At 38.0% G+C, this 26,890-nt stretch overlaps 2 protein-coding genes and 1 long non-coding RNA gene across 5 annotated transcripts; 2 read left to right on the top strand and 1 right to left on the bottom strand.

Moving 5' to 3' along the window:
- Positions 1–3,461: 3,461 nt before the first annotated feature.
- On the bottom strand, positions 3,462–9,273 carry LOC131792309 (uncharacterized). Of its 3 annotated transcripts, none has more exons than XR_010717295.1 (6): positions 9,115–9,273; positions 7,360–7,460; positions 6,286–6,335; positions 5,241–5,341; positions 3,886–4,565; positions 3,462–3,710 (listed from the first exon to the last, which is right to left on the bottom strand). It is a non-coding gene; the product is annotated as an uncharacterized lncRNA (long non-coding RNA). The 3 variants fall into 3 exon arrangements; XR_010717294.1 differs by having other exon boundaries at positions 3,465–3,710; positions 3,886–4,189; positions 4,480–4,565; positions 5,241–6,335; XR_010717293.1 differs by having other exon boundaries at positions 3,465–3,710; positions 5,241–6,335.
- A 5,565-nt stretch (positions 9,274–14,838) lies between these two features.
- Positions 14,839–20,847, top strand: LOC131792315 (THO complex subunit 3). The gene is made up of 11 exons (XM_059109693.1): positions 14,839–14,941; positions 15,090–15,185; positions 15,555–15,678; positions 16,479–16,570; positions 17,038–17,106; positions 17,316–17,392; positions 18,149–18,229; positions 18,559–18,645; positions 19,346–19,424; positions 19,579–19,689; positions 20,291–20,847. The coding sequence occupies exons 1-11, from the start codon at positions 14,855–14,857 to the stop codon at positions 20,351–20,353; spliced, it is 966 nt and encodes a 321-aa protein (XP_058965676.1). The 5' UTR covers positions 14,839–14,854; the 3' UTR covers positions 20,354–20,847.
- Positions 20,848–21,910: 1,063 nt separating this feature from the next.
- Positions 21,911–26,796, top strand: LOC131792308 (extracellular tyrosine-protein kinase PKDCC). The gene is made up of 5 exons (XM_059109688.2): positions 21,911–22,595; positions 23,776–23,910; positions 24,437–24,866; positions 25,144–25,344; positions 25,697–26,796. The coding sequence occupies exons 1-5, from the start codon at positions 21,996–21,998 to the stop codon at positions 25,780–25,782; spliced, it is 1,452 nt and encodes a 483-aa protein (XP_058965671.2). The 5' UTR covers positions 21,911–21,995; the 3' UTR covers positions 25,783–26,796.
- Positions 26,797–26,890: the final 94 nt, after the last annotated feature.

Genomic DNA, 26,890 nt, shown 5'->3' with positions numbered 1-26,890 from the left:
ATTTTCCTATCTCTGCCCACGGACCACGGTAACGCTTTCGTGAGTCGCCAAGTACATCCCAACTTTCGTTGCCATTTTTCATAAACGTATCTCGTTTTTCCGGCTGGGCAGTATTTTTAAGCAAACACGTCGGTCACTAACTCAAGCCGATTAATAACTTATGAATCCTCTCTTTTCTCTCACTCAAATCACTTTGGTTGACAGAAAAATATTGGTTTCAGAACGAATTTGTATAAACAATAGTGTCATTACGTTGGTTGACAAGCGGCCTAAAACCCGTCTGCAATTAATTTTAATCGTTCACAAAAAGTACCTAGAAAGTTAAAACGTGAGGTATTTGGTTACAGTTAAACTGAACGATGGAACTTTCATTCATTTAATACCTGAATTTTCTCAAGGAGTTTGTTCGCAGTGAAAGAGCGAGCGAAGTTTTAATTTAAGTTCTACAACAAATATACGCTCTCGGTGAGTCTTTTCAAGTCCGTTCTATTTGAACATTTGTACCGTAAATTGCACAACAGAAACTGAAGGAATTTTTTGAGAAAAGACCGCATTAAATCCCCTTGTGTCTCGTTGGATTGTGCCATTCGAATTTAGTTTTTGTGAAGGAAAGACCAGATTTACACACGCCATTGCAGCAAACAAACGAGCAAACTCACACAACTTCAAAATAAAAAAAATTGAATTTACTCACAATTGCTTTCCTCGCCATTTACTTAATAAACAGAGGTAAATCTTCGTACATGAATGAATCGTCGATGAGAGTGAATAATACTTTCCGTTAGAACATTGACTGTTTTTGAAGAAAATATTGTCGTGAAAGTCCTTGCCAAACTAATTCTGTTGTGTTTCAAATGTTCTTACGCTTTTTTTTACTTACGCGCTCTCTAATTGCCAGGTGTCAGATTGTGACAGATACTTGTAAAAATAATGTTTCAAAGTTTGTTTGGAAGCCTTTTAAATTATCGTTACGGTAATGAAAATGTTTCGCTAAGGCATCTCTCTTGAATTTGCATTATCTCTATTTTAACTACCATTTACTCGCTCAAAAACGGTTCAGTTTATGGAAGATCTTGCCGTATTTACAGCCCTAAATCATTCGGGTTCTTTCGGAAAGAATTTCGTTAAGTTTCAAAAAAATAAATATGTTATTTACCGGCTAAGGGTCGGTCCTTATGGTGAAAAACTGTGACCTCACAGTTTTTCACCATACGGACCTCCCAGCCGGCAAATAACATATATAGATTTATCATTTTATTATTCCAATATCAAGCCGTTTAACCCTCTTAGCGAATGCGGCCGCACTGAAAGATCCAACGTTGACTTTTTTTCCTGGCCAAGAATCTTTAAGCTCATCCGAATTTTTGTTGGTCATTAAGAACATTCTCATGGTTTCGTTTGTGTTGTTTTCGTCTTTCGCGCAGTTCTTATGCGATCGACACTATACTCAGATGAGGCCATAGTATGTATTTCGAAAACTCAAAGCCAAAATGCCATAAAATGAAATAATATTGGGTTGGCAGCTCCCTTACTCAATTGTTTAACTTATCTAGAGGGGCGATTTTGCTCACCATTCGAATTTTCCGTCGCCCCAAACTACTACGCACCTCGTAAAGTATCTGCGCTTATTATAGAATCGTCAGATAAGGTGTATGTGTCCACAGTCCACCTGAAAATTGTTTCTCTTTCTTTTCGAAGGTGCAGCACCCCTTTTACAAAGGTCTTTCAAATTCCACGTCTTTTTATCGAAGATAATTTACGACGGGGCACGCAGAACAATTGTTATCGCACTGGCTACTTTCATTGGATTTAAAGACTGAATTTGTTTGCATTTGCTCTATAACGAGTCTTTACGTTTCAAGAGAAGTCTTTAACATAAGATTTCCTTTACAAATCGTTATTCTTTGACCAAAAAAAAAAGTTCATCCTTTTTAACTGAATCTATTTCTCACGCAGTCTGTTTTTTTCCGATAACGAAAAAATTGGTAAAGAAAAATTTGCACAGCCCAGGTTGCAATTAAACTTTTGATTTGAATATTTAATTTCTTATCGTGTGCTCAATCATTGCGCCAAATGATTAGACCTACGAAGTGGGTGGCAAGTCAAAATCAGGAAGTATATACACGGACTCTGAAAAAGCGAAACCTTACTGGATTATTTCCTAGTAGTAAAGTTGGTCTGCTTCTTTATGTTCAACTCTGATAAGTATGTTATTTTAAGTTGAACTAGGTTGTTTTCAAATGTGTTCACCTTTCACCTAGTTTTTGTGTAGTTGATAGGAAGTTCACAATTTTTTGGTGTAGAACACTGCACCGGTATCGTAGAGGTCAAAGGTTCAAATCCCAAACAGGCCTGAATTTTTTTTTCCAGGCCTTATTTTCACTACTGCTTAAGTAGTGTTCATTACTGCGAAGATCGCTTTCATATTCACGTCTTTATCCGCAGTTCACAAATATGATTTTCATATATTCACAGTCCTTTATTCATTACTTCACGGGTTTAGATCGAACCAAGATAATGATCAACTCCTGGTTGGCTCGTTAGCTCAGCTGGTAGAACACTGCACCAGTATCGCAGAGGTCATGGGTTCAAATCCTGTACAAGCCTGAAATTTTTTCAGGCCTTATTTTCACTACTGCTCAAGTAGTGTTTATTACTGCGAAGATCGCTTTCATATTCACGTAGATTCAGCTATGTAGGAATTTTTTTAATATCTTGAATTTTTTATTTCCAATAAAGCGAAAATGGTTACTTCAAGAGGTCAAGGAGACCAGGACATTTAATAATCTGGTGAGCATATCTGTTGTGGTGTAGTTGAACTCATATGTAGCCCTTCTCTAATGAAATTATAGAAAATTAGTTATCCGTTTATTTCTCTATATTTCGCAGGTACACGGTATCTCTGCTCAAGAAACAATCAAACTATCAACCTCGGGTCGAAATATCTCTTCGTCCTTGTGGTGCACTCACGTAACGTTCAGTACGGATGGGCATGTTCCTGAAGACTGAAACATTTTTCTAAGTCTTGTGGCGGGAAACGTTTGTATGGCATATTTGAACTCTCTCTATCTTACTTTATAGTTGTCTTGAGAAATGACCATCTCTAGGAAGAGACCGGAAAAAATGTCAACCTTGGAAAGGACGAAAAAAATTGGGGGTCGATCCGCCACCAACCCCCACCACACCCGCCTCTTACGGACAGTTTTTTTTTTGTAGTTTTTATACAAGTTTAACATTGTGGTACGACATATCTTAGTAGGCATGCGTCCAACATAACGCATGTGTACTAAAAGATGCATCAAACCACAAGGATGAACTTGTGTCAAATTACAAAATAACTGTCTATAAAAGGTGGGTGTGGTGGGGGACGGTGGCGGATCGACCCCCGATTTTTCGTTCCTTCCTAGGTAGACATTTCCTTGGACTCCAACTTGAGGTGTTCATTTCATCGGTAAAGTCACTTGGAAGTGAAGAAAAAAACTATAGCAAGTAGAGACTTTGGAGAAGGCAGAAGTCTTCTTTTATATAGCTTTACTCTGCAACATACAACTAACTCACAATAGATCAATAAAAATTTTCAAATTGAAACCACTTTAAATCTACTGTAGTTTGATAGTTTGGAATGTTAACAAACTTCCCCTTCCTTTCCACGCCGGTACTTTCTTGGACCTTTCGTTTTCTCCTTCCCTTCTCTTAGAATCTGAAGGAAACTGTACAAAACACACAAAATAAATCAGTTATCAGTCACTGCCAAACCAGTTAAAGTGTACTGTTTAAGAGTAATGAAAAACACGATATATATCTAAAAAAGAAACTGGAAGAGCTAAAGAAAAAACAACGTTTTCTGTTCTGAACGTTGAACAATAACACATCAATTATACTCACCATTCTCTTCTCCCCTGAGCGCCCTTTTAAACTTGAGGTCTTTGCGTTATCGTCTTAAAATAGAAAAATAAGAACAATTATTTTACAACAGCGGCAACCATAGAAAAACAAATCAACATCTACTACAATTATACATCCTTCACCTGCACTATAAAATAGGAAGCTATGTAAACCAGGACGGCTATGCCGATGATAACGTGGTAAAACAAAAAAATATAATCGGCAGAGTAACAGCTAAGCAGGAACCCCAACGGCAAATTATGAATGCATCTCCTTAGGAGTCGCCGACACCTTCACGTAAAAGCTGAAAAGGAGGTTGGATGTTATTCAAGACGGTAAAGACTGCAAGCCACCCCAAGTTTTAAGAAAAAAGCAAAGTCACTTTGAAATCAACTTTTTCACAATACGGAAAACTGGGAAAACGGAAATCTGTATGTGGCAAATGTAGACAATGGTCCGCCCTTGTTCGTAAGGTTGAAGTTAATTGTAACCACAAACATTAATTTTGGAAATAGGGAACGTAAAGATGATACCTCTTAGTCTGTATTAAATATAATTTCAATCAAATCCAAATCACAGTAAACAAAACCATACTCGGCCCTCCTCATTTTCTTTAGACGCCTACTTAAGAGCTAAAGTGATCTTGAGCCCATTTCCTTTCCCTACGCTCCTTCCAAAATCTGAAAAAAATCGGAGATAGAAGGACGTCAAAACCTTTAAACTCACAACATTCATCAACCGAATAAACACGGAACAATAAAACACCATGGAAAAGAGCTAACACACAAATGGGTTGACCTCGAAGTAACACATTACATGCAACAACATGAAATTGTAACTATCACAAAAAAACAAATCACAAAACAAACAACCAAAAACATTTATATGTAACAAAAAAACATAACATCAATGAACGCGTAACATGATTATGTTTAATCACATTTCTAAACTCCTCGCAACTCGTCAAAAATAAATTCTCAGTCTTAGAAGATGTGACGGTACCACAAACAGAAATTTTATAGCTATCATATTTAAATCAACGACACCAAAATAAATGTCTCTTAAAATATCCCTGACAGTACTTTTCGCGCGCGCGGACTGGCTAGATCGGAGATGATTAGCAAAGCACTATTCGTCTCTGCGTTGACAAGATGACAAGAACTGCCTTTCATTCGCTCAGGTTTCAGCAGAGGACATTTAAAGACGAAGCCTCACCAGAGAACAAAAAAATGGCAACAACGTTTGATTTACAGTGACATCAACCAAAAGTGACCTCAATCAAACGAGCTGACGGTGTCGAATTTATCATGCATTGCGTTAAATACTCTTGGAGTACTTTTTCAAGCATTGCTTACCTATTGATGAATGATAAGGAGATCAGCATGCGACTTTCAATTTACCCTTACGCAAATTACAATGAGGTACAGTTAGTCTCTTCAAGCAATCCCCTATTTACCTGAAAGACACCAGCACACACGAGTTTCTTACGATCTGTGCCCCTCAATGTTTCAACGCACTATACTATAGCAGGGCGAGGAAGTATTGTAAGTCTCAAAGCTCAAATTCACTGCACTTGGAAATCGAAATGAAATAGCGGCACTGATTCCCAAACTACTGCTCCGAGCTTATTTCAATTCACGGATAATGTCCATAACTTTAGTGCATAGCGTCGCCCTAGTACCTCCTAGCGTCACCTAGCGGGTACATTTGTGGATCCATGGTCCGAACGCCCAGCCACTGAGACAACAGACCAGTCAATCAGTCAGTCATTAAATCAGTCAGTAAGCCAGTCACACAGTGAGCCAGTCAGTCAGTCAGCCAGTTAGTTTTAAAGTGTTTCTGCCATTTAACCAATCAGTTTACAGCGTACCTCGGCAAAACAGTTTGTTTGTCTGTTGACCGAGCAGAAAGTCTGACACTACGTCAAAACACCTCAGTAAGTCAGTCGGAGCAACTCAGACAAACTGTCAGTTTAACCATCTGAGGAAATACAATACAGTCACTAGATCAAACAGACAGTCAGTCAATCAGTCAGGACGGCGCTCAAAAGTGCTTTTAGTCACTAATTTAGTCATTTTGTTCACCAACTGTTCTGTAGGTCTGTCTCTAAATCCAAGAGGCTGATAGATGAACAGCTGGTAATTTAAGCTGTTAGCAAGTCAGTCATGCAGAGTGAGAGCCAGTTAAATAGCCAGTAAAATCAATACCACCTTTCAATATAATAGCTGAAAAAATTGAACGTGTCTGTGAGTTTCACGTTCCATCTGACAGTCATAAATTACATGGGAGAAATACAGTGTTCCCGTAAAACTGTCCATCAATTTTTCTGTCAGATGTCAGAGCACAGACTATGATATTCCACATATTCCCTATTTTATATTCTCTCTCTCTTTCCTTTACCTTAATTATTTTCTCTTCTTTCATCCACGAGGATCACCTTTACCTCAAACCTAAGAAGAAAAGGTCATAAGAATTGTCCACCAAAAACCCATTTATAGATAAACAATTAAGCACAGCTGATTTGCTGATTGTTTCAATAAGCTTTAGAATATCTTTACGATTGTATCTAATCATTCAATAACTAATGCATGTTTCCTGAGAGGGACAAGCTTAGGACCATCTCTCAAGTGTTGGGTTTCAGCATTTAAAAGTCATACTCAGTTTATAGTTGAGTAAATAAGGTATTTTCATTTGGTGACAACAGTAGGCCGACTCAAGAAATCTTAGTTGCCTTAAGCCTTTCTACTCTTGTACCTATTTTGTCTGTAATTATTACCAGTAATCTAATTGCAAAAGATGTGTAAAATAAAACACGATGCTATTAAACTGCAGTTCATATATATGATATTCATCTATTCACAGTTGTTCAAAAGAAAAACACTGTGAGAGAAACAGTAGTCTGGAGGTCAGGTGCCCAAAACTCTGGGTCTATAGGTCCATTGTGTCATTGTAAAGACACTTTACTCTCACATTGCCTTTAGGACGTCTAAAATGGGTACTGGAAAAATGTCAAGGAAAGCTCTGACAGAGTGCTAAGGCAGCCTGAGCTCTTGCAGAACAGGCAATCTGACTTATAAGCTGACTTAGCCCTATTTTACCCACTTGAAATCTTGCGCCACCTTATAAACATACATTTTCTGCATGAAAGGTTTTTCATACAGCTGAAGTTGCACCTCTGATATTGTTATTAAGTAAACATTCTCTTCAAAAAAATTTTAAACCTTGAAAGTGAATATTAGAAATATTTTGCTACCCATATATTGAACAGCAGGTTGTACAATCCCCACCAAAACTCAGTGTACCTTCATTTTCAGAAGTTCTATTCCAATTCTCTTTGTCAATTTTCAGAAAAATATGTTAATTGAAAAAAAAAATCGAGATTTCCATTTGAACTTAAATTTTGATTTAATCACTGGTAATCAAAGGTACATACCTTAATAGCCCAATAGCCATTGTTACTCTGTTAAGTCTCACCTGATAATATTTCAAAGGTAGAATGCCAGTTGCTAGCCTCAAGAAAAGATTTCTACTGTGTCCAGAGAAAGCTGAATTTGAGAATGATCTCCATTCCTGTTCTGAAGAAAAAAAAATGAACAGGAAATAAATATGAATAGGTATAACAAAATGGCTAAAATAAAAAGACTTAGGTGCAACCTCATGAAATTAACTCCTCAAGGAATGATGAATGGCAAGGCAAATGTTTTTAAGGATGAAAACTCTCTCTCAACTCTCTCACACTCCTCAAAAATGTCTGTAGTTCGCAATTCACTCAATTATGTCTGTGAAAAATGGAAAATTCTTTGGTGTTTATTCCTCTCCCTAGGGTAATTGGACTATTATTCAAACCACAGATTTAATGTATTCACTCCCAAGAAATGTGTGTGACTCTAAAATTTTACTGGTCACCACCACAATGATAAAGCTGGATACCATGACAAACTTGTTCCTTCGCAAGTCATGGGCAACAGAGGTAAATTCACTCTGCACAAAAATGGACTTATATTTTTGAAAGAGGGAAATTCTAGTATTTTATCAACTGTCACCATCCATTCATTTCAGGAAATAGAAGGTATTGTTTAAAATTGAGCCATGGTATTGACATCTTATGACTTATATAGTTAAATAGACCTTCATAAAAAATGGCAGCTCAAAATAGACACCAACAAATACAACTGCAAGAAAAATTGATACATAGTTCCACTCAACCAATGCTTAGTGTTTTTGCTGAGAAATGAAATCTAAACCTTTGTCATGCCTCTAAGGTCATGCCTCTAATGAGAAAACTGTTGTTGAAAAAAAACAAATGTCAGACTGTCTTTCTTTCAATAGAAAAAGTACTGCTGAAATAAAATTTGCTGTATGTACAGAATATATAAGGACTAATTGTACCTTGCTGCTGTGCAGAATCTTTTTTTTGTAATATAAATTTTAAATTCTGTTTGTTATTTGGAGAAGGACCTATCCAAACCTGGCTGCAGAGTGAAGTTAGTAGGTTCTAAGTTCCATACCTGATGCATGTGGATTCTCTAGCTATTCTTGGCTATGAGCGTTTTAGTATTTGGTAATTATAACACCATTGTATGATCTGATGAGCATTTCAGAGCATTTGGTCAAGATGGTTTGAATTTACTGAGTTTCAAGTAAAATCACTGAAATAATTCATTGAGGTTTGATAGAACAAGAAAATGAGTGTGTAGCTATGAGAGTGTGTTAGGAACAGCATATTATAACGATAGGGAGTTTGCAGCATCCAGAACCTAAATTAGGACTACTTTCAGTAGAATCTGCTGCCTACTGATGAAGAAAGTCCTCTTTTCATTCCTGATGTAAAACTGGACAAAGTAAATGACATCATGAGTTGTCTAATTTGCATTGACCCAGATATTTCAAAATGGAAAAATAGTTTTCAAGCTTTCATGGAAGTATCTACAACAACCCCTTAAATTTCAAGAGATGAATATTTTTATCATAATAGCACTTCTCAAAAGCCATTTAGTATTCAGACTGCAGACCACAGTTCAGTCTGGATATTAAGTAATGACCATTATGTGTACATGTCAGACTTATGTTAAGAACTTGAATCCAATTATTGCTAGATACTTACTTACGAGTACCCAAAATATCTCAGCCAGTTGTAGAACTTAAAAACTCGGTAATACAATATAAAAGTGGGCAGTAACTAGCAGTAGCAACAAGGCGCCATATTGCTTAGGAGAAACTGAAGCTTACCTCGACTCTGTAATTGCGCAGCACGTGGGCTGTGTGTGTGAACGACAATCGTTATTTCCTCTATTTCTGTATTTTGCAGCCATCGAATATATTTTTCTACGGTTCTTCTGTAACCAAACCGGGACACAATTTCTAATTCTTCCAAATTCCTCCAATCTTTCGCCGCCATGTTGAAATTTGTAAGTAGTTCTCAGTTTCTCTCTTTCATCATGAAAGGGGTACGAGATAAACGAGGCGAGGACTGTGAATAAAATTCGTTTCATGTGACGTCACCAGTATAACTCAAATCCTCTTGCGAATCTCTTTTAACTGCTACCTAAAAAGTATTTGCAACAGGGTTTCTTTGTCAACACACACCTTCAGTCACCTAGAAAAACCTAGTACTTTCACTATTCTATTTAGTGCCTGGGGCGTCTATTTACTCATGGTACCTCCAAGGGCCATTACTTAGGCCTCTGATACCTCCTAATGAGGACGCTTATTCTGAACAGGCCGCTTATTAGGGACAGGGCGCTTATTTCATTTTTTGAAAAACAGCAGAATGTGCTATAAACGCTTTGATGTTTATTCAAAAAGGAAAAATATCAGAAACTATGAGAGTAACAAATGTACAGATAATAATGATAGGGAATGTACTCTAGCGTTGCTATCATTAAAACAGAATAGGGGCGCTTATCGTAAGGAGAGTGCTTTTGCAATAGGGTGCTTACTTACAAATACAAGTCCGAGGGGGCGCTTATTAGAGCGAGGGCGCTAAACTGAATCATTACGGTAACTTCTGGACTCCACAAATTTTTAGTCAGTAAGGAGCATTTCGAAAAGGATCAGATATTATTCGCAGAGAAAACAGAAAAACATTTCGTTCTTCTTCTCCTGAATTGTAACGTTTCCTTTTCCTTTTTCCTCCTTTTAAACTCAAACTTATCATTTGGACGCAGAAGCAACCAGACAATGATATGACAAGTGTTTCGCACCTGAAAATTATTGCTTTCTCGTGTGTCGGAAAATAGCTTGCAAACTTGCGCTGAATAACAAAGGATTAATGAAAGTTCTGTATTATAGCGAGTTCCCAGTGGAACGATTGAATACATTCAACTTTCTGAGGTTGAAATGGTGGTAGAGTTGCCGCTGGTCAAAGATCATTAAACTGAACTGGTGCAAATTTGGTTGATTACAAATTGCTGGTTCACGATGTGTCTTGGAGATTATGGTTGATTCATTTTCAACGTTCTTAATGATCTTCATTTACTTTGATCTAAGTCTATGCGGCCCTGGGAAAGAAAATAGTAAGTGTAATAGCGGAAAGACGTGTATTAGATGGTAATCTAACAAGGAGCGATTCACGATTCAAAAGTCATGGTCGAAGCAGATGCAATCTGGAATTTATAGCTAAAATTGTTAATCGTAGCACTTGCTCTAGCAGCATACAAATACTTTTTGGTCAAGATAGCGTAAATGTGATCTTGAATTAGATGTATTTATTGTTTAATAACGTTTTATGAAAGTGGCATTTAAGTCTGTTCAACTGCTTTAGGCCGCTTAACAAGGCTCGTCTGTCAGCTTAGTTTAGTTGCTAGGTGACGATATAGGTCGCAGTTTGGGGCACTGGGTCGAGTCGGAAATTGAACGATTTGCTCTTGTACTGACAAAAGTTGAATGTCTGCTCGTATTATGTTAGAAGACTCAGAAATATTTAGAAACCTGAAAATAATTGGCAAAACTTCGTTGAACCAAAGAAGCCTCTGCTTGGAGTTTCATTCTAGTAAAGGGAAGAGTACCAATACTCAATTGCCTCGGTTAATATCCCCTCGGGGAAGGCGTGGTTTCCGTCAACATGATGAACAATAATGGAGTTGGACTCCACATTGGAAGGTCTGAATTCAAACCCCCGTATCATTGTGTTGTATTCCTGGCTAAAACACCTCTATTTTCACAGTGTCAAATCCACCAGGGATTTTGAAAAGGAACTTGTGATATGTCAGGGAAAGCGCTGTCGCAGTGCTAGGTAGGATGGATTGGCATCTCAACCAAGAAGAAAGACAAAATTACCCATGTCCTCATGCTACAAAGCTATGCGAGTTAGTCTCGCACAGTTTCGTGTCCAGCCTCATGGGGATTCTTTTTCAGCACCTTTGAAGCGTACCTTATTTTCAAAGGCCAAAATGAGTTGATCAAGAGAATAGAATATTCTCTTGATTTGATATCATTCTTACTAGTTTTTCAAAATTTTTCAACAGATCACGACGAATTTTCCAATTCAGTAAAGTACGACTGTTTCTCAAACAGTATCGCTATTTCGCTGACCAAGAATCGCCTCTCAAACTTCAATCACGCTTTATTTCACCTAAACAACGAATCTTGCACAGGACAGCAGATTAACACAACACACATCAGATTACAAACTGAACTGAATGACTGTGGAACGCTCAAGCAAATTCTCGGAAATGGCTCAGTTATCTATACAAATCGAGTCTATGGATACATCAAGGGACAAAAAAATAAACCACGGAGTGCTTCTAAAACATATAAAGTTAAATGTGTGAAACCGCACGATGCATCAGAAAGGAATGTATCCACCTTTAAGTATGATAGCGTTGTGCCAAACTTCAGCACCCAAGACAGCACTCTTTTTCAAGTTGGACATCACCACAAAGCTTTTTCGTTACAACAAAGAAATGGTAAGTTCTGTCCACGACCTCTTCATTAATATTGCGGCAGTCATTCATATATTAATGAAGTAGAAGAAACTCTCAAAATCAAAGTATATCTCTTAAATGCACAAGTTAATACTAGGGAGAAATTTTCGATTGAGTGTTCAAAGTAATCCAAAATTTTTTGTCTTACTGCACTCGGCCGTATTTTGTCTGGAAAAATCTCGACCCGATCTTCCAACCAGTTAGATACAAAACCAACAATGAACGAAAGTTTTTTTCTTTACCACCCGCGTTTTCTCGTGTTTCAGGCAGCTTGCTTGCTTCATTTTGTCGGTTTGTCTCTTGTGTTCGTTTTAGCTCCATTGACATTTTGGTTTTTTTGCACCGATCAGCAATTGAAATCACATTGGCGTACCTTAGTCCATCTCGGTTTGCCTCCCAACACCAAATGCTTGTTCCGCGGCGTGCGCGTAATAAAATTCATTGACGCTTTCACTGTCCGTTTGGTCCTATTCCTGTCCTTCATATATTGATTTTAGCTTTTCTTTTTCGTTTTTTTTTTTCTTTAATTTCATTCAGTAAGCCACTCTGATCCTCCTTTACCGATAACATACAAGACTAAGGAGATTGTACAAAATGGCGACGAAGTCAAGCTGACGGCCGAGTTCTCATCAAACCATCATGGAAAGAAAAATGGCGTTCACTTTATTGGAGTGGCAGTGGAAAACTGCCACACTTCCTCTGACGACAACTCTAGCAGTACGGATGGCACCATGCTTATAGAGAATGGGTAAAACTGCCATGCACCTGAGGCCAACTGTTCGCGCTCTATATGCATTTTTTATTTCAGCCTGCCGAAGTCTCAGCTGAAACAATAAGGAATGGGCTGGGTATACAAAATTAATTACGCATAAGTGCCCCTAACATAAGAAATTTATAGCGCTTTTCTACGTGATGTTTTTTTCACTCAGTTATATTTGTATTTTTTGACTATTTATAGCTGTGTGTCAGCACCACACCTGTGTGGTTACTTCTTCCAGCAAAAGTCTTCGTCCCAGACAATCACATACAAATTGTCTAGCTCCAAACACAAGAAAAAAGGAACGGTGTACATCCAGTGCAGATTCATCCTCTGTCAGCTAAATGACACAGAGCCTTTGTGCATTTTTGGCTGCAGACCAAACAGGAAATTAAAGGTGAACGAGACCCGCAGCGTTACGGTCAAAGTAGGACCTTTTTCCGCAAAAGAAGCCGCACTCGCAGTTGAAAGAAAAGGTAAGTTAACGACTTATATGTAATCACATGGCAGCTATGATTAACTACACTATTGCAGTGGTCTTGAAATATTTTATGCGACAGCAAGACTGTGGAATAATTTCATTCAAAGACTTCTTTCAACTCGTCCTCCTTTCTAGTCCGTGCAGTGTTTTTACAGGTTTTTTAGTGCCTGTTTTTTTAACTCCCTTATCAATACCAGTACAAAATCAGTCAAGCAGACAAGTGATGAGAATAAAGAAAAATATCAATTAGGGCGTTATGAGGTGATTCAATACCAAGTTCTTAGATCTAACATCATGAGAATTGTATGGCAAACAGTAAGGAGAATTTCAAATGAGATCTTGTGAGTGAAATGGTTAAAAACTTTTGTAGTCCTACTCGCTTGGCGCGCAGAGACGTGATTCAATTCTCAGTCAGGTTGAAAAATAAGTCAGTAGCCCTTCTCTCACCGAGTTTTCCAGAGTACGCAATACTTACCTCTTTCTAATATGTTTTATGCTCAAAGTATTGTGCATGCAATTAATGCTCTGAATGCTGCTACATTAAGTATACTTTTCGCTTTTTGTTTAACTTCCAGTTTCACTTATAATGCCAATTGTAATTGGGCTTCTTGTCCTCGTCGCTGTGGGTGTCTTCCTTTTCATTTGGAAGCGGCACCAAAGAAAGAGTCGCAAAGACAATTTAATATCCAACGAAGAAGGACTGACCGAAAGTGAGAGAGGATTCGATCTCAGCGATACCTCATTATTCGACGGAAATGAATCGCTGGAGGCTCCAAAGCAAGATGAACTGGATAGCTACGCAGCAATTGAAGGAAGAAAATTGTTTCTTAACATGGATTGGACCACTGTTTAGCTTTTTGTGGGAAACACCGTAGATTTGCTATTCTGAATAAAATAGGTTGGATCTCATTATGAATAATGGTGCAGTGTACCATCACTTCAAAGAGAGGATGTACTACCGAACTTCAGTATAGCCGGACAAATAATTTAGTCATAGAATCAAAATTTAGTTAGGATTGAACACTGTAATTGTTAAGAGTATGAAGATAATTTCCCATAAATCGTAGACCGTTGGTAAATCTGACTGATTATGAAAACCAGCATAAAATCAAAAATGAAAACAAAAGAGGACTGTGCGACTGCGTTCGATCGATCTTTTGTTTTAGTCTCTTCATCCTGGGTCGTGTGTTGATGGGAATATTCATCGGGTCAGTCAGCTCAAAATGATACTATCAATTGTTGTGTGCGGTAAAAAATTACTCACAAAAACTAACAAAACCATGTGATCAATAAATTTTTCAGGTTTAATTTTCTTATCAGTCACCTATACCAACAATAGTTCCATTGAAAACCACCTAAGGTGGGTGGGGGTTTCCACATAGCAATAAGAATGCCAATTATTTGTCGTACGTACGATTTACAGACTGTTATGCCATGTAACCTTTTTAATGATCATATGAAGTTTTTTTTTCACAATTTTTAACTGATTGCAATTTCGTAATAAAATTAGTTCGCAAATCACCATATGAACAATCAGGATTGAAAATTATTTGTCTGTCTCTTCACAACAGTACTCACGCCGTGCGCGTGCAGTCATTTTCGCGCGAGTTTTGGTGAGAAAATACCCCAAGTGCTACACTGATAACGGACCATAAGAAGGATTAAAAGAGAGCCTCTTTCCTTAATTAATTTTGCAAAATTCCGCAAGGAGAAAGCCAAGAGAGAATAATTAATCGGCTTTAACCCAGATCTCTCTCTCCTTTGACCAGACAATCGTAGAGGATCTGGGACTGAAACTAGATTAAAATGGCGGCCGATGATTACTTGAACGAAATGCGACGATACTTTGAAAATAATAACCGCACAAAGGACTTCGTTGCTCACACAGCCAAGGTTTGATAAAAGAAGACTTTTTTTATCTTTTATCTAGTGATATCTGGTATAGAGATCTTTAGAGATCTACTTTAACTCGAAATTCGATCTTTTGTAAGAAATTGACAACTATTAGTTCGATTTGTCATTTTGCACGACTTTACTTTAGGTTCATTCAGTTGCATGGAGCTCCGATGGTAGAAGACTCGCATCAGGATCTTTTGATAGAACTGTTAGCATTTTCGTCTTGGAAAAAGATCGATTGGTAGGCAGTAATACTGTAATGTGCCTCTTTATATTACTTTGTGTAATCATAACGTGATCAGTTTTCACGAAACAGACGCACTCACTCCATTGACTGAAAACGAACTTCTCACCTGGCTCTGACAATTTTTTTCCCGTTCAGGGATCTAATTTCTTCTTACACTACCACCCCTGGATCATACATTAAGGTCACAAGAAGAACTGAAATAATCACCGACTTAAGAAGTTCTCGATTGTTAAACAAATTCTCCTTGTCAGTATTTTAGGAAATGTATAGAGAACGGTACGGAGGATATGCAAACTGATGTTAGGGTGTAAGGGATTAATGCATATTTACTGGTTTGACTTAATTAGTCATATTCTGTTTTAGACAAAAGAAACAACCTTCAAAGGTCATGGTGAGAGTGTTGATCAGCTCTGTTGGCACCCCAGCAATCCAGATCTCCTTGTTACAGCATCAGGAGACAAAACTATCCGAGTATGGGATGCTAGAGGTAAATAACCTATAACACCTCTGTTTCTGGGTTTTTGTCTAGTAATCTTCTAAATCATACCAATGGTCAGATCAAAGCATGCTAGAAAACAGCAGATGCAAGGGTGCACTCCATGTAACATAACTTCAACTCCAAATATACCACAAAAATTTTTAGAAATTTTAATCCTCACAAAGTACTTGGCAAAGCCAGGGCCAACTGCCATGTATGATGGTTGTATCTTATTGCCACTGATTGCTCCATAAGAGAAGCCAGAGGGAGAGAGATTTGAATTCTTTGAAAACACTCTTTTTTGGCATCACAACAAATTTCTTGAATTATTAAAACAGAAGGACAGCTATGTCAAAGCTGAACGAGTTATGTAAAAATCTGTTCAGTAAAATGTTGACTTTAGTCACATTCTCATTTTGATGGCTTTGCCATTTTACACTTGTTGTTATGCTTGTCACTCTCTGTATACTCAGAAATTGTATCCCAGGCCAGTATGTGAGAAAGTTTTAAAATTCAGGCTGGTTATTGTCAACATCAATGTCCTACACTTGATGCAACTTGGTTGTGAAAACTAGCCTTTAAGCGGCAACAAAATTGTTGACACATTGATCTTTTTCAACCCCCTATTACTTCAATTTTATCTCTTTTGCCCTTGTTAAGTTAACTTATTAGCTCTCTTTCCCCTCTAAAAAAGAATGAACGTTTAGCCAACATAGAATTGGGGAGTGAAGAAAGGTCATAGCTGAAAAGTATTGACCCTTTGAAAGGAGTAATGCAAAATGTTATAGTTGTCATATTTTAATTTACAGCCAGCAAGTGTGTATCAGTAGTAAATACCAAAGGAGAGAATATAAATATTTGTTGGAGTCCAGATGGGAACACAATAGCAGTGGGAAATAAGGTATTACAGTTTGTAATAAAATAATTATATACCAGAGCTGTCGCACCACTCATGATTAATTGTTATTGATGGTGCAACATTCGCCACTCCAGTTTCAGACACCTGTATAAAGGCAGTACAATGGTGTGGTAAGGCCGCTGAAGTCATAATCCAGTGATTGTTGATTCATTTTGTGTTCCCCAAGTTCAAATCTTTGGCTGTCCCCTTTTCCATATCCAGCTGGTCGAAACCTCAACAACTGGGGTATTTAACCTCATGTATGTCTTTTTCTAAAAAACTTGTTTCTTTGCTAATTCTTACAGTGATCCTGAACAGCACCTTTGGGGGGAGTTGTAAATTTAGTGTTCATTTTTTGTCGTCCTCGTCTGGAAAAATAATCCCTTTAAGGAAGGAAACTGCTTTTAAAGCTTGTTTTAAGTTTATCAAAATTGTCATAAATGTAATTTTTTAACCACTCTTGTCCCTAGGAAGACCTTATTACATTTATTGATGCAAGAACATTCAAAGCAAGGTGTGATGAACAATTTAAATTTGAGGTGAGATTTTTGAATATCGAGCCCTAATTTTCAAAATTGAAAAAAAAAAACAAAAAAAAAAACAGGTATTCTGATATTCAGTTTTCCTTTGATCTAATTTCTGTGAATATTGATAAATACAGGAAATAGAACACTTAGGTTTCTATTTCACACTCTTCATTGTTGTTCATAATAACTAATGAATATTTTCTTTTGAAATTTTATTTCAGGTTAATGAAATATCATGGAACAACACCAATGATCAATTTTTTCTCACTAATGGTCATGGGTGTATAAATATATTAAGGTAAATGGTGATGATGCTGCTGGTAACAACTCCATAAATCAATTAATGCTGCCCTTGAATTAACACAACCCCCAATCAGAAAATTGGAGCATTTATCTGATTATCTAAAAATCTAAATTTCCAAGTGTTGTACTAATTGGTAATCTACACCATGAGGTGGTAGTTGTGCAAAAAAAGAAATTAATGCATCCATTTAAGGCATCCAGCAGGGGGCAATATGTTTTTTTTAATGTTATTTTTGTTGGTAAATAGAAGGGTTATGTTTATTATTATTGTTTAAAACAATAATAATGCAGCACAAAATTAAATAATTAACTACATTACTTAGACGGTTAAATTATGGCCCCTCATACACATGTTCAAATGAACCCACCTCACTTCTTAGGCCTTCTTTGTTAATCTGTTAAAGAAAAGATGAAAAAACTTTCTAGATGAGGGATTTTGAGATCATTACTGTAGACGCATATCTAGAGCAATTTTCAATTGGGTGTAGAGAGTGATTCAGAATTGCATTAGTTTTGCTTAACTTTGCTTTGTGATTGGTCTAGAAAAGACCCCCAACCTCTCAACCAATCAGATGCCAAAACTTAAACTAATCATGATGTGGTCACGTACATTTTCCCGGGCGTTAAGTAGTTTGTGTGTTTTTATTGTGATATTTGTCTTTGGTCTGATTGGCCATTTTGACTGCTTTGTTTATGTTTTTATGACATTCAATCCAAAAGCCATCTAAAGCCTGAAGTCTATTTTCTTTAGTTATCCTGAGTTAAAACCACTGCAAACATTACACGCTCATCCTGCCAACTGTATATGTATAAAGTTTGATCCTAAAGGAAGGTGAGTGAAGCTTCACCTAGAGAAAAATAGAATCTACAAAGTAGGGCCAGGTAACGTAAAACATTTTGTAACAACACTGTATTGTGAATGAAAGGCAAAACTTAGCTACCGTTAAATTTGGCATCACTTTATTATGGTGCATGATGTGATTAAGGTATGTGTCTTTAAGTAATTTATGGAAGTCGGAATCCTCGTTATGCTTATTAATAATAAGGCCATCTACGTAGACAAACAAAGCGGTATGTTTTATAAAAAACTACGCATGTGCAATGCATTCAACTGAAAAAATAATGTAATAACCTGTGACTTTTGCTCTGAATCTTTCACAGATACTTTGCTACTGGAAGTGCCGATGCTTTAGTAAGTTTGTGGGATCTGGATGAGCTGGTTTGTGTTAGAACATTCTCGAGATTAGAGTGAGTAACAACGCTAGAATTATTATCAATTGAGTGTCTTTTAATTAGTAACTGGGAATTGCGTTGGTTTGCACCATGACGCTCTGTGATTGGTCCAGGAAACTCGAGCTACCCTCTCGACCAATCGGATGCAAAATTAAAACCAATCGCGACTTGGTCTTCTGCATTTTCCCGCGCTTTAGACTGGTTGTTTTTTCTTTATATACTGATTGGCTTCTTGTCGTTTTTACTGACTAACTTTCGTTATGCGGCTGCTGCGGCCGCTTTATGCACGATAGTGCGTTCATGATTGGCATTTTAAAACCCTATAGAGATATGAGTCATATTTGTTACGAGCATGGATTCCTGAGTTCCCCGTGAACATTCGAATTGAGGCCAGTTCCGATATCCCTTCCAACAAGCAAGGGAGAGCTCACTTGCTACGCTCACGTGATCAGCTATGTTGAAAGAGACGTGTGTGTGGGAGTCAAGAGACTGAGAAAGACGGTAAAATTTTGAGCTCGGCCTCGTCGAAGCGTAGATCTTGTATTCAGGCTTTTTTCTCGATTTCTCATGTATCTATATAATCCTCTATCGTTACTGATTTAAGCTTCCATGATAAGTCCAAATGTGGTATATCAGGTCTTTCACCGAAACCTTGTTCGTAGACTGTATCTTTAACACGGAGGATTAAATTCTATCTTAATTCTTTGTGTTTCAGCTGGCCTGTAAGAACGCTCAGTTTTAGTCACGATGGAGGGATGCTAGCGTCTGGTTCTGAGGATCTCATTATTGACATAGTGGGTGTTGAGGATCAGATTGTTCTTTTGGCTTGATGTTTTGCCTCTTTCCTTCCCACCAGTTTGTCATACTTATCTGAACAATATTTTCACACCGTATTGGAACCGCTAGACAGCCTTACCTTCTAGTGTAACACTGCATATTTTTTTCCAGGCGATGGTTGAGACAGGAGAGAGGATATGTGAAGTACAATGCAATGCTCCAACATTTACAGTAGCCTGGCATCCTCAGAAACCTCTTTTGGCATTTGCCTGTGACGATAAGGTGAATTAGTCCTACAGTTGAAAAGGATCTTTAAGCGCTCTACTACTCTGTTGCGCACCATTTCAGTTGTGGAATCTCCCCCTCTTCCCCCCCCCCCCCCCTTTCACGTAAGGTTTGAAACTGAATTTTTGGACAAAACTTTCTTTTGAATTGATTGGTGTAATAAAAGAGATAGAAACTTTAGTTTCCTTTTTTGGTAAATTTGGACAATTTGTCTTTGTGTGCTATCTTTATAATCGCCTGAATAAGATTTTAACGTCTTCGTCAATCTCTTTCTCCTAATTTCACAAACTTGGACTGGAAAATGGCATTTCCTTGCCTCAGTGGCCATATTTTGAGAATAATTTAATTTTGATAGTTCTATTGTCATCTTTGTGGGATTTAAGCCTTTAAACATTGCATAGAAAAGTGGATTGACCAATCAGATTACGTGTACCATGCACAGTTGTGTCGTAATCGTTAAACCTATCCTTTCGCACTCATTTTGCCGATGCTTTGGCACAACGTATTAAAACTGTATGATTCAAATTTACATACGTGGTCTGATATCTGTTTTATTTCATAGCAAAATATAATAAAAATTTTTCAATTTTTCTTTCAGGACAAACACGATCGCGATGCAGGCACTGTCCGTCTGTTTGGATTACCCACCAACTCCTCTTAGGGTGCATTTCGACTGAGTGTCGTAAAGTGAAAACCAAATATGTACAACAGCCAATCAGAACATAGGATACTATTCAAAGAGCCAATTAGAAACGAAAGTAAATACAAGCGAATGCCTGAAGCGCGGGAAAACGCTAGTGACGATTGGTTTTAGTTTTGAATCTGATTGGTTGAGAAAGTGGCGCGAATATTTTGGACCAGTTACAGAGCGAAGTGAAGCAAAACCAAAGCAATCCCAGATGTACTTGCGACACTGGATTGAAAATTGCTCCTGGTCAAATAATACATTAGTGAAATGGAACTTACGTGCAAACGCTCTTAACTTGTTTGAAACAATTTCTAAACGGTTAAGAAAAGATGAGAGGATGTATCCTCTCTTGGTTATGTTGTTATGTATATCTGTGCTTTTTTTTATAGCCATTTGATTATTGCGAATCGCCGTGCATTTGTGAAATACACTGTTGAATGATATTATTAAATATCTCATGTCGGAAATTTGAGGAATCTTAATTGATTGTAATCATTTTATACTCGGTGTATTTTCTCTATTAATTATCTTCCCGAGAGAAAAAAGTAAAAGAGAAACGGACGAATGAAATTTCTTACATTAAAGTCTGATTGGCCGTTTTTATGTTAGAGACGTTAAAGTTGTCTAAGACGTTAAAGTCGTCTCGAGACGACTTTAACCTCTTAGACAACTTTAACGTCTCTAGCATAAAAACGGCCATTTGTTAGTAATTTAGTCAGTCAGTCAATTTTGAAATTCTAGTCACTATTTGTGTGACTGCGGTACTAACTGAGGTAAACTCTGAAGGATGGTGGAACGCTCTAAAAACACACATAGAAAACTTAGAATCGCACACGATTGAATTACTCCTCTGGCTATAACAGTACTTCCCTGCACTTCTCTGATTTTGTTCAAGTAGGCCTTTTTTTCTCCAAACGTTCAAAATATTTAGCTTGAAATTTTTTATGGAACAGCAAAGAATGTCAGACGTTTCAAATGGAGCCGGCTTCATATCATAAATAGATGACCTCATGGATGACAAGGGTATCCGTACCATGGAAATTAATTTAAAGCTGGAAGGCTGTCTTATTGTTTTGTGTGTAGCTTTCTCGCGTCAACGCAAGTAGGAACACTGTCTCAGGATCAGAAGGTTGGAAAATGAAGACAGAACTTTAAATCAGTGCCCGCTTGATTAGACGGGAAAATATGCAAAGAAAATTGAGCCTGGTGGCAATAAATTGCACAGGTAATGAAATGTCTGAACCTGATGATTTGCAGTCCATTATCTTGTGGGCGTTTCATATCATACGAATGGGCGTGATGTTTAAAGATATTTTAACAACCCTATTGAAATTATATTGTGATGCTCCCCTAATGATTTCCGTCTGCAACCCCATGCTATTATTTTAACACCCTTGTTAAGAAATAATAAACGGGCGCTATCCGTTTCACATGATAGCCTCGCTTTTGTTTACACTACCATCGCAAGGCATCTCTGACATTTGTCTGAAATGACTCGAAGATAGACACTTTCGAGAGCGTCTGTGTTTTCCTGGTTTTCCGGCCGACCGATCGAGATATGAATAATTTTATCATGGAGGAAAACTTTGCGTAGCGCAGACGGAATCTAATCGGAATGAAGCGCTTGCGGCGTCGATTTCTGTCGCAAACCGTTTTGACTTTCTTCTTGTTGATAGTGCTTTGCTCTTTATTAGTTCTTCTCAAAACTGAGCGCGAGATTAACAGCGATCATCAGCTGCGCGCTTCGGAAGTAAATAATTATTTTATCGACCTCCCTTCGCCGGCTTCGCACAGTTCAATAGAGTCAGAAGATGCAGCTGTCTTAAAGAATCTACAACTGGTAACTAACTATCAGGATAAAGGAAAAGGTCTGAAGTCTTTAACCTACTTGAAACAATCGAAAGACAACCACAACGCGCAAAGATACAACAACACGACGACAGACAGGAAATCATTTCTCGACTGCAGCGACGTAAAATCCATTCAAGTCGTGGAGAATATTGGTCGAGGTTATACCAAAACTGTTCAAAAGGGAATTCTCAGAGGCGTCGAAGTCGCACTAAAAAGCGTCCACATTGAAAACGAGGATATTAAAAGCTGTGTTTCAAATCCATCAGCGCCTAGATCAATTGAAGAGTGTTTCATTTTCGCCAAATATAAGCTTGCTAAGGAAATTGTTATGCTGCAACAGCTGCGGCATGCAAATATTGTTAAGGTAAGTTAGCACAATCAGCATGAATATTTAATTGGTTTAGTGGACAGCTAATCATAACTTTTTATTTCACATGTCAGGAAATAGCCATTATTTTTGGATTCCTCTCTCTATTCTAGCCTTTTTCTACTGCACAATATTATTTATCGGAGAGATACAGATTTTAAATGTCTACAGTTCTTATTTCTGCTATGTCAAATTGAAAACCAAACCTTGTTTTTATTTGGAAATGTTCATTATATACAGTTGTTTTAAGGAAAGGTTGGAATTGTATGAGATGTAAATCTTATAATTTACCTGAAGTACCAAGTCGATTGAAAACTTGATTTGGAAATCACGTGAATACGAGCTGACTCATATTAAAAGCTCAATTGATCTCTTGATTTTTTTTCTCACCTTTATATCCTCTTAAACGGCTTAGGAATGTGCTACATATATAAGATAACAGCTTTAAAATATACCACTTAAAATTCCTCGAGCTATGCTTAGGTAAGGCGAACAGATGATGACCCCTCAGTAGCCTAGAGTCGATGAGGATAAACTTCTCAATGGTTGTTTGAGTGAATAAAGAACATGAAGGTATTAGGTTTGCTAATATTTCCAAGGTGGCTGCAAAAATAGGCAGCTGTCTTGTGTCAAAATCAAAATCGGGTCGTGAAAAGTCAAGAGATTATTTCCTTCCGAAGTGTCACATCGGAGCAGCTGAGATCTATCTGGTGAAAGTTGATTATGATTTAAAGATAAAACCAAACAAGGAGATACAGACGCTTTTGAATTAACACGCAGAGTTTAGCTCCTATTTTAGGCCACAAGGTAAACAGGAGAATTCTAAGCTCAAAAAGGACATAACAGACAAGTTAACATTCCTACAAAAAATAACGAAAAATAACGTCTCTCAGTTCGGTGAAAAGGCAACATCCGACCTGGGTTTTCTGCTCACGGAATAGAACAAAATAAAAGTATGAGAAAAGAGCTTCAAACGCACAGTTAGGGGGGATCTCGTTTCGGTTGATTGGATGACAAATAAAACATCGGGATGTAAGGAACACATCAGGCTCAATTCAATATCCTCTTTAGTAGCCATAAGCACGTAAAAAAAAAAAAACAATAACGCTGACTGAGCAGGAATGTAATCTTCGTCCTAGTATTGAGGTTTGTTTGACAGTATTTTTTTTTCTTCTAGCTTTTAGGTTTCTGTTGGCAAAATGAGTTAAACACAGCCGATCTCAAAAGTCGTGGCCTCACTATGGTAACAGAGATCGGTACAGAACTGAACGTCCTCACACTGGTGCAGTTACCATGGCAAGAACGATTTAGGGTAGGGAAAGATTTTTTTACTGGTTACAAAAGTTGATACTTCATAGCTATGATGCAATAAATGGAAAAAAGAGCGAAGAAAGAAAATCTGAGCCGTTTCGCGATTTATCTGTCACGATATCTGAGGTAGTATTTTTCGTGCAACATGCAAAATTATCTTCAGCTTGAAGCGGACTACTTCCTATTAATTCGGTTAAAATCAAAACGGCCAATCAGAACAAAGATACCCATCATCACCAGCCAATCAGAACTTCAAGTAAAAACGGAACAGGCTAATTTCTTGAGGCACGGAAAACTGCAAGTCACAATCGGCTTTGAACTGCAAATTTTTCCATGTATTTTGCTCCGACGGATCTGAACTGTGATTACTACTGTACATACTGGAAAGATAAATTAGTTCTGCGCACTATCCCGTACGAACTTCTTACATTGGTTGATCAGTAACGTAGATTCCCTCTGTGCTATCAAACATTTTGCTGAGTACCAATAACAATGCTGATTATGGCATATCCTTCTTCTTTCATCAGATTTGTCTTGGCCTCGCCAGGTTACTGCACTACTTGGCCCATTCTCCTCTCGGACCGCTCGTCATCCGGGACTTCAAGCTATCGCAGTTTATCTTGGTCAGCGGTGAGGTTAAACTGACGGATTTTGACGATGTCGACAACGAAGAACCCAGATGTTCAGCGGACAGGGATTGTGTCGTCAGAGGGATTGCAAAAAATAAGACTTTAAAGTGTGTCAGTGGAAGATGTCAAGGGGTGGTTGCTGCTACAAATTTAGATAATGCTTGCCGGAATGTTATTAGTCACGTTCTTGTGCCGGGAGCTCCCAAAAAATTACGAGGCCATTTGAAGGAAGTCAAACAGAATCTTCAGAGACTAATCTGGAACACTGACACGTTTGTTTGGCACCTGGAAAGAGTTCTCAACCTTCTACATGCTGGGAAACACCGAGGTAAAAATTATTCACGAGGAATAAAACAACGCGGTAGTAATCTCCCTGCAAGCTACCGCGGAGTTTTCTGTTGTGGATATGGCTGTGCTCCCTAATCTGTTGCGAGTAAAACTTGTGAAAATCAGAATCTTGTGGAGAGGGTCTCGTCTTTCTCTAGCGCTCAAACTAATTGAGAAGGAAACCTTAAGGTATACCTTGTGATCTCCGATTTTGAAAAATACCTCTCGAACTTCGTTTACATTTACTTTTCGTATTGATTTACAATCTTTTTGTTTAGAACCGTACACAAGGCCGTTAAATTTGTACAAGAAGATCGTAAAAGCCGACTTTCCCACCTTGCATGACTATCACTGTTCAAACACACGTTTGCCTGGTGCCTGTGAACTGGCAGTATATGACATCGCTGAGGCCAAGTACGAGTGTGACATGGATGAGGAGTGTATGGCTTTCGTTTCGACGGAAACGAAATTGTGGACGGGTAAGTAAGATCCCCCGAAGCAGTTGAGCATCTTTAGATTCAGAGTCAAAAACACAATTCGACAGGCATTGCTGGGGGAATGGTTTTGCTTCACAACGCTATTCATTTAGCTAACCGCGCATGCTACAAGCCTAACCAATCAGATGCAAGCTCTAAGGCCAATCAAACAGCGTAGCCCCGCGTTTTACCGCGGTTCAGACAGTTTGCTTTTTTCCACTTTAAGCCCCTAAGTATTTTCTGATTTTTAATTGGGATTTCTTGGTTCTACGACACCTAATCGAAATGTAGGTAATGTAATCGTTAATTTCTAGTATTAATGAAAATTCCTCTTTTTTACGCATTTTGTCTCAAGGTTTCTTCATCGTACACTTAAAAAGTAACACCACACACGTCCAACCAAACGAAGACACTACAGTCTACATTAAACAGCCCACGTGAACGCGATGACCGTGTTGTTGTCTTGGAAGCAAAGTACTCCATTGAGCCACGGACACGGAGTTCATCATGGCTACACCTTCAGACGCTTGCGTGAATTACACGAAAACACAGACATGGAAAGAATGGCTTGAAAGCACGGTTTATTTCAAACCTCCACAATTGGAGGTAGTAACGTATGCAACAGCTTGACCATAGTGATACACGAAGTTACTGAAACGCATGACTTTCGAAGCAAAACAGATCCAACGAAGACATCGCAAATTTTTGGTTCATAACAAGCACGCAGGCCGAATGTTTGATGTCAATGGAGTAAAAGGAAAATTGGAGACCGCTAACCGTGTCATGAAGCAGAACTCTAGCTTTGATTTGCATCAAGCAAACTACGGCTGTCAACTTTGCCAGCACTAGATCTAACACTGCAAGATCGAATGCTACCTTAAGTGTTTAAGTCAGCTTCTCTTGAATAGAAAGCCTCAGTTTGTCGAGCATATTTTTACGAGACACAGTTTTCAACTCGTGTAACTCTTCTAAACACCAGCAACCAAATCACGAGCAAATTTTGCAACACTCCAACTACAACCCTTTTCTAGAGGGAAACTGTTTTTTTCTTTAAACACCTTTGCTAGGCCAATCATGTTTCGTTTTACGCTTCCTTCAAGATGGCGCGCATTTTGTTCTGTCTTGATTAACTTATAGCTCCCAAGAATATTTCGCCCTTTTTCCCGAACAAATCTTCACCGCATAAACCACCGCATATTTGAAAATATTTTACCAATTTTCCTCGCTGAAGGTTCCCTGTTGGAGGAGAGAAATGGACGTCAAGTTGATTACTTCAAAATTTTCTCCATTGACTGCAGTGAGCGCGAAAGTCTGAGCTTGCTGAAAAACTGAATTCAAAAATCTTTGTGTTGCTGACTCGACGAGAATGGGGTGAAACAAAAGTACACGAGCAAAACAATTTCTAAGGTGTTTGCTGGGGAATAAACATAACAGACCACTTTCCATTGTGCAGCCTTTAACATGTTCAAAATTAAATAAACACAATATTTTCAAACGTTATAAAATATCATCTGCAGTGGAGTCCCTTCGTGACAAAATGTGAAGGAAT

This window comes from Pocillopora verrucosa, chromosome 4, assembly GCF_036669915.1.
Source record: "Pocillopora verrucosa isolate sample1 chromosome 4, ASM3666991v2, whole genome shotgun sequence".
Taxonomy (NCBI): Eukaryota; Metazoa; Cnidaria; class Anthozoa; order Scleractinia; family Pocilloporidae; genus Pocillopora; species Pocillopora verrucosa.
The sequence above is the reverse complement of the archived record's forward strand: the minus strand, read 5'-3'. Positions and strand labels throughout refer to the sequence as shown.

What these genes read in the sequence shown, in the direction of transcription:
- LOC131792308 (XM_059109688.2), top strand. Translation starts at nt 21,996, where the DNA reads ATGAAGCGCTTGCGGCGTCGATTTCTGTCGCAAACCGTTTTGACTTTC. An exon ending in GGCATGCAAATATTGTTAAG is followed by an intron (nt 22,596 to 23,775) that starts GTAAGTTAGCAC and finishes TTTTTCTTCTAG; the next exon opens with CTTTTAGGTTTCTGTTGGCA. An exon ending in ACATGCTGGGAAACACCGAG is followed by an intron (nt 24,867 to 25,143) that starts GTAAAAATTATT and finishes CTTTTTGTTTAG; the next exon opens with AACCGTACACAAGGCCGTTA.
- LOC131792315 (XM_059109693.1), top strand. Translation starts at nt 14,855, where the DNA reads ATGGCGGCCGATGATTACTTGAACGAAATGCGACGATACTTTGAAAAT. An exon ending in CCGAGTATGGGATGCTAGAG is followed by an intron (nt 15,679 to 16,478) that starts GTAAATAACCTA and finishes TTTAATTTACAG; the next exon opens with CCAGCAAGTGTGTATCAGTA. An exon ending in GGGTGTATAAATATATTAAG is followed by an intron (nt 17,393 to 18,148) that starts GTAAATGGTGAT and finishes TATTTTCTTTAG; the next exon opens with TTATCCTGAGTTAAAACCAC.